Source organism: Amblyomma maculatum, chromosome 2, assembly GCF_055883805.1.
Source record: "Amblyomma maculatum isolate TAMU_Amacu chromosome 2, ASM5588380v1, whole genome shotgun sequence".
Classification (NCBI taxonomy): domain Eukaryota; kingdom Metazoa; phylum Arthropoda; class Arachnida; order Ixodida; family Ixodidae; genus Amblyomma; species Amblyomma maculatum.
Window position 1 is genome coordinate 167597405 of NC_139345.1, and position 7339 is coordinate 167604743.

At 47.7% G+C, this 7339-nt stretch overlaps 1 protein-coding gene across 3 annotated transcripts in view; it reads right to left on the bottom strand.

Annotated features, from left to right (window-relative positions):
* The window catches only part of LOC146200387 (uncharacterized), a 69397-nt gene extending 62389 nt beyond the window's left edge, over positions 1-7008 (bottom strand). For 2 of the 3 annotated variants that reach the window (XM_084592936.1, XM_084592935.1), the window contains exon 1: positions 6700-6998. In XM_084592936.1, the coding sequence (XP_084449062.1) occupies positions 6700-6828 (129 nt within the window). In that variant the 5' untranslated portion in view covers positions 6829-6998. Of the gene's footprint in view, positions 1-6699 lie in introns of all 3 variants that reach the window. The other variant, XM_084592937.1, reaches the window with a different exon arrangement.
* Between the last annotated feature and the right edge of the window lie 331 nt (positions 7009-7339).

Consider the following 7339-nt stretch of genomic DNA (forward strand, 5'->3'; position numbering starts at 1 on the left):
GAAACAGTATACTGTGCCTGTGAACATGTTTTTTCTTTTGGAATTTGTTGTATGTATCCTGCAGGGTGGCAGGGCAATCTGAAACTGGTTAAATTCATACTTAAGCATGACTGCTATATATTTCTTTTAAATAAAGAACCATAGTTTATGAAAGGATGATGTGAAAGGTGAAGGCCCAACAACTTGCTACACTAAATTTACACATAAATAAAGTATGTACCAAGACCTCCTGACCACTGCGAAGCCAAAGATGCAATATGTACAGTGCCACTCCTGAAGAAAAGAGCCTGGTCTAGAAATATGAAAAAGTTATCTCGTGCTCGCTCACTGCCTGCAATTTTTCTATGCTAGAATGAATTTAGTGACTTTCAACAAAGTTTATATTTAATAGGTAGTCATTCTGATCCACCATTTTCCTTGTGTAAACATAATTTGCAAATACTTAATTTCACAACCATATGTGACAGGAAAAGTTTTTCTAGATTTTTACCCGCAAAGTGAAAACCAATCAAGTGACTTTCAAGATAAAATAGGCGACCTATCACGCCATAGTCACATCTTGTACAGGCCAATGCCAACTGTCAAGAATGATTTCTTGAAAACATTTTTTTCATCGAGAACCAATAATGATTGGAACATGCTACCAAACTCCGCCGTCAAATCGCAATCACCTAGTACATGTTTAGATAAGCTACACAGTGTTTTATTTTGTTTTATTTATATGGCAGAGCTTTGTTTTGCATAAACAGTGATAGACTTCAGCGTTGTTTTCAATGCTTATTTTCTTATGTTGTTGCCTTTTGTCCCAGGTTTGAATGTTGTGCCATTTAAACAGCCTATGCTCAGGGTTGACTACATGAATAAAGGAAATGAAATGAGGGATGCTGCTTGCCTGCTAGCTTTCACGTGTCGAATTTTGTTGCACTTTGATGTCAAGTATTTTGTTTGACATATATATTGCCAAAGGTTGGTGTCGCAGATGGCATGAAGTACAGCTTGCTTTGATATTACAAGCGTTGTCTTTTTGCCACACACAGGTTGCAATAATTGACCAAACACCTGAAGATGGTGAGGTGGTATCTTGCTACCAGAGTGATGCTGACGTGCAGGCTACGAACAGTGGCTCAGGTATTGAAACCCCTGCAGCCCCTGCAGCAGTGGCTGGACCATCATACACGAGCAGCAGCAGCAGCAAAAGCAGCATCACAAAAGCAAGCAGGAAAAGATCAGCTGCCTCAGTGCTAAACAGCCTGCTGACACTGCACCAGCAAGCAGAGGAACGTGCGGCCAAGGCAGCCTCTGGCAGCCATGAGTTGAAAAAACAGCTCATCGAGCTGCAGAAAGACTAACAAAATGCAGAACATTATGATGGAAATGATGAAAGCATATTTTGCTTCCAAACAGAATGCTTAATAAATTTTTCTGGAATCATTGCCTTCATGTGGTAAATGAAACAGTATATCAGCTGCAATGTTCAGAAAGGCAATGCGAGAACCTTTGTGTCAACGCAGGATGTTATGAGTCTTATTTTGCCTAAAATGTCAGTTTTGTTAAGTGTCTCCTTATACACTAAACATGATACAGTTAACTAGAACACAAGGTAAGTACAATGAAGATAGATACTGAGCTTCGGCTAGTTAGCAGTTTTCCTCCTAACTACCTGAAATGATGAACTGTAAAGCACATGTTAAAACCTAATCATTTATATTTCTCAAAACATCCATGAGGCGAATGTATACAAGTATTGTTTCTCATAATAGGAACACTCAAGGCAGTTAAGACATTTCAGCCTAAATTGGCAGCTATTCAGCTAGGCTGGGAAAATGTATCCATAAAGTAGCCTCGATTAAGTCATCCACACCTCGTGCTTCTGGCCCCTTACAACCCCTTCTATGTCCGGCCCGTCCTTTTGGTCGCGTTGGCGTTGATCTTTACGGGCCACCTCCTTGCACGGTCTCTGGGAACCGCTGAATTATCGTCGGCATCGATCACCTCATCCGATATGCGGAGACCGCTGCCCTACCTGCCGCTACCTCCCGTGAAGATGCCCTGTTTTTGATACATCATTTAGTTCTACGCCACGGCGCGCCACGTGAGCTCCTCAGTGACAGAGGCCGAGTCTTTCTTTCCAACGTCGTTGAAGCTCTACTGGCAAATGTCGCATCATAGATCGGACCACCACAGCCTAGCACCCTCAAACTAACGGGCTGACTGAGTGCTTGAATCGTACGCTCGGAAATATGCTCACGATGTACGTTGCCGCCGATCAGACCAACAGGGACGCTGTTTTTCCTTTCGTGACGTACGCTTACAACACCGCCACGCAGTCAAGCACCATATTTAGCCCTTTCTTTCTCCTTTATGGGCGTGAGGCGTCGTCCACGATGGATACTATGTTACCATATCGTCCCGACTCCTCCGGGCGGATTCCCCTTTCCGACGCTGCAAAGCATGCGGAGGAATGTCTCCAGCTGACTCGCCGTTTAACATCGGAATCTCAAGGCCGCCAAAAGCATCGTCACGACAAAGATCAGACGCCACACGTTTTCCCTACAGGATCCCTCGTTTGGATCTAGGTTCCTGGCACCCAACCAGGATGGTCATCGAAATTTCGAACTGAGTACCACGGCCCCTACTGCGTCGTTCACCAAACCTCCACTGTAAATTATATCGTGGAGCCACTCACTCCCTCTTCGGACATGCGTCATCACGGCCGCGAAACGGTGCGCGTGAGCCGCCTCAAAACGTACTACGACCAACTCGCTTGCCGTCGCCATAGGTCGCCAAAGTGGCTCCTCTTCGCTCCCGGGGAAACTGTAGTGAACGAAGAGCGGACATCACGCAGACGAGGAAGAGAACGACGAAGTGCCGCTGCGCTGCTCGAGCTCGCTGGTTTGTGCCTAGACGGACTGTGTTCTTGTGCTGCTCGCCATGCAGCTTACAGAGGGTTATATTCCCTGTTGAACTCTCAGTAAAGCCCCTTTCAGTTTAAACATAGCCGAAAATAATATTCAGTTAACCCACAGTCTGTGGCAAAAGGAATTCTCATGGATTTCTTATTCGATAAGGCGTTGTATTCACGGAGTTGATCGGTAGCGGCGACCGTACAGGAGAAGAAACGAGGAGTTGATCGCGGGCTGAGTGATAGAAAAGACGCTTTCCCAGAGCGAGCGGCCGCAACAGTTGGCCAACAGACATGTCCCCAGAGCGCACTACCTCGGGTGTGCTGCGGTCTGCCTTTTTATACTTTCGGCTGGTTGCGCTGCTGCCCGTCGTCAAGGTCGCGTGCTGTCCGGTCGCTGCCCCGGAGAGACATGTCGACACAGACAGAAAAACTTTAGACGTAGGGATTCAGGGCGCGCAGGCCCCTGCGTCCCCGCACGACCCCACTGAAATCAATGTGTTTATGTCCTTCAGGATCATAACACTGGCAGGCCGGCCGGTGGCGATGGTCTGCACGGCCGGGTCCTCCGAACGCAGCAGGGTCGCCCTAGTCCTCCCAGTTCCTCAAGTGCTCTAGGTCACGCGCGGGGAGGGGGACTCGCGTGGAGGAGGGATGGTAGTGGGAAAGGGTAAGGTGTGAAAGATTACTGCATGTTTGCAGTCTGCGCCATAGTGCTGCGTGTTTATTGTCTAGAGAGGGGGGGGGGGGGGGCGGGGGTTAAGGCTGGCGCGAGGCTCTGTAGGCTTGCGTCAGCTTACTGAACTAGTGCGTGCACTCCTTCGTAAATCCCGGATTAGAGGCCACTTGAGCTCGGTTTAAAGAACCTTGAGCTGAAAGGTTGGCTGCCTCGTTTTTGGGATTTCCAGAGTGCGCATGGCGCCCATATCAGCTCCACATGGTGGGGCGGGGGTGCATCGGGCGAGCCTAGATTCTAAAAGCAAGGATATGGACTCGGCCTTGTGCAAAATTTTGAATCGCTGTTTTTGAATCTGTTAAAATGTACTGGGCTTCCGTACGAGTTATGGCTAGTGCAATGGCTGGTTCCTCTGCAGCTTCTGGGGAGGTGTCTGGGGAGAAAGGTAATGTGATGAAAGGGGATGAGCAGGAATCCACCACGGCTGCAATCGTTTCATCACCCGTGCACGCAGCGTCCACCCATACGGCGTCCGACTCACCGCCGTATGTTCGGTGAAACGCCTTTGCACGAGCTCTGCGGCGCTGATCATGGTAGGATGGATGCATATTTTTCGAACATGGCTTGATGCGTATTTCTCGGTGGATGTATCGAGGGATGGATAGAAGGTTTGCGTCGTTAGCCGGTATCCTGATTCAAAGAGAGTCTAGTATATATACCGTCCAGCGGATATTTGCGTGAGTCTGATGTATTGGGCCTGTTGATGTGCCTGCACGAGCTCCCCAATCGTGTTGTGTAGACCCAGGCCTAACAATCTGTGTGTGTGTTGAGAGGAAGGTGGAGTGCGACCTTGTATGCCTTGCGGATCAAGGCATCTAAAGCGTTATGTCATGTTTGAACAGTTGTAGGTACGGAGTAGTGTAAAGCACATGGCTGAGGGCAAAGGCACGGATGAGGCGACAAAGTTCGCGCTCCTTCATGCCCCTATTGTGGCCCGAAACTCTGCGGATGAGGTGCGATATCACGCCTCCAACCTGTCTGAGTTTATTTAGGGTTGTGGTGTTTTTACCATTGCCCTGGATGTGTAGGCCCAATACGCGGAGGGTTTCAACCTCCGGTTCTAGGCTCCCATTCAATTCAGTAGTAATAGAGCAGCGGGGGTAATGGCGGCTCTTGGGGCGGATGAGCAGCAGTTCGAATTTATAAGCCGGACAGTCCGACGCTTCTTGCGTAATTTTCGGTCTTGGTGGGTCCTTCCTGTAAGGTGTCTTCTATACAGGCATCACGACCGTGAGTGCTCCACAGAGTGATGTCGGCGGCACAGAGGGTGTTTTTCAGATGGGGGATGTCTGACAGTTTTCGGGCGAGGGGGATTAGCAAGCCAGTAGGAGCTGCCAAATCCCGTAACTTTCGCTCTATATGTGAGGCAGCTTGTGACAAATATGCCCGCTATTTCCAGGGGTTCCTAATGGGCTCAATTAATCATTTATACGCTCCGTTGCACTATCCTCCGCGGTACGTCAGTACTTAGGGCGCTCCGCTACTGAACCCGAATACCCGGTACCGATTCCGAGGGCGGTGGCCGCGTTTCAATGAAAGCGAAACGCCAAGGCGTCTATAAGCTTTGAGATGTCAGTGCACGTTAAAGATTCCTAGGTAGCCGGATAAAATGCGCAGCCCTACACTACGGCACCATTTCTATCTTATTTCACTCTCACCTTCCTCCCTTCCTTAAGCAGCGGTTCAGGTGTCCCCCGCGAAGGGTGACAGAAACTGCGCCTCTTTTTTCCTATGAACTAATTTACAGTTTACACATCGCACGATATCTTTCGTACGGGATGACAAAACTGACACTATGTTACGTGAGAAATTTACACATCGTTGGCACAGTCTGATTCGGGCAAAGGCTCAACTTTAACGGAAGAAAAAGTAATCGAGTTTCGTGCGGAAAGTTTGGGTATATCAGTGACACTTCCCTTTTTGAAACCGCCCACAGATCCCAATACTTCACGTCAGAAAATGAGCGACCAATTACAGCCAAGCAGGCCTTTTGAGGAGAAATAGATTTCATTTGTTATAGCCATGAGAAAGAATTTACAGATTCGTCATAAGCGCAGATTTCTCAGTTTCTATGCGAAAACCTAGGATCAAGTTCTAGTTCGCGAAATATTAGAACATGGCTTATAAATTAGCACCACGCAAGGTTGGCACTACAAAACGTCCCTTGGCCGCTTTTTCCTACCGGAATTCGGCACTTTCGACGAGCAGGGTTAAAATCTGCACTTCAGCTTCATTTTCGTCCTTTTTTGTGTGTCTGCTGCGGGAATTCTTGAACCACTATTGAAAACTAGGCGAGGAAATGGCCAGCTCAACGCAATATCACGCGCTCTGAAACGCGGCAATTCCCGTGATACAACTGCATCCGTGGTTCATGTTTCGGTGACTCAAGTGGGATCGACTGTGGGGATTCTGCTTCGTCATCTAACTTTCTCCTCTAGCTTCGTCACGTAACCATGCCACAGCATAGGTGGCAGCACCCTTGTAAGGATCTTATCGGGGCCAGCCTCACTCAGCTCGGCAGCAATATTTCAAAGCCTATCAACGTTACTCCTGTTTTAAGCCTCATTTGTTCTGTTTTTCACATAATTTAAGCAATAATGTTTCATCCAATGACGTAACTATTAACATCTGGAGTGAAGTTTTGTCTGCCGCAATCTTGTACAACAGCTAATTTTCGTCTTTTTACACTATTTTTCTCATAAGTAGCCTACAGTTTAGATCAGTAAAAGTTTATATACCATGATTATGTCTATACCCCGTATGGTAACAATTTTAGCCGCTAGATGCATTCGAAAAGTTTTCGCGCATAATTTCTTGAGGCGAACAAAATCAACCGCTTGCTAGATTTTTGCTTCCCCGTTTTCTTTCAGTCGTAGCCAGCACACGGGTTCGCTCGAACCGCTTTAACAACATTTTTAGCAATGGTCTGTCATCGTTATTGTGGCGTTACCATTGCTGACTGATCTGTGGCTTTAGAGAAGTTTAGTGTTTATTTAATTGCAGACAAAGGCGAAAGACCGCAGGATAAATGAGCAGCATGACGCTGCCCAATAACACTTACCAACTTCATCGCTAGGTTCGCGTCTTCCTCGGCGAGCACAGATTCTTCTAACGCCTTCCTGACTTCACCCACGAGATTCCTGAGCGCATTGCTGGCCTTTACAGGACCGGCAAAAAAAAAAGAATACATATATAATTAATGATTCGGTTAGCATTCATCCTTGAAGTTCTCGCAGCCAACGCTAGCTTGCCCATCAGCACCTCGGCCCCACAGAGCGAGTGATGCTTTTAAGGCCAAGGTGGAAGTGTCCGTAGCAAGCCAAGCTACGGGTGCGGACGCTGACATCGCCGAGCCACCGTCTCGACTGACAAGTATAAAGACAGCTACGTATGGGGGTTTTAAGCTGTAACACTATCCACAGCGCGCCTCCAAAATGCTGTTTTAGCCGCTTGGTTCGCGATAAAGGCTCAAGCATATTCAGCAGCATTACAGATACGCATGTGACAAATAACGTCCTTGCCTAGGCGCTCTCTATGTGGTCCAGTTATCCGACACAGGCCATGCAAAAGCTTCGACAGAGCGCGCAATCTTATCCCTGTAAGCTCATGCAGGGGGCGTGAAAACGCCCTACGAAAGCTCCTGAAAAGTATTTGCTCTTCTCGCTAGGATATGTGTTACGGCGCGTAGGTCGACACAGCTA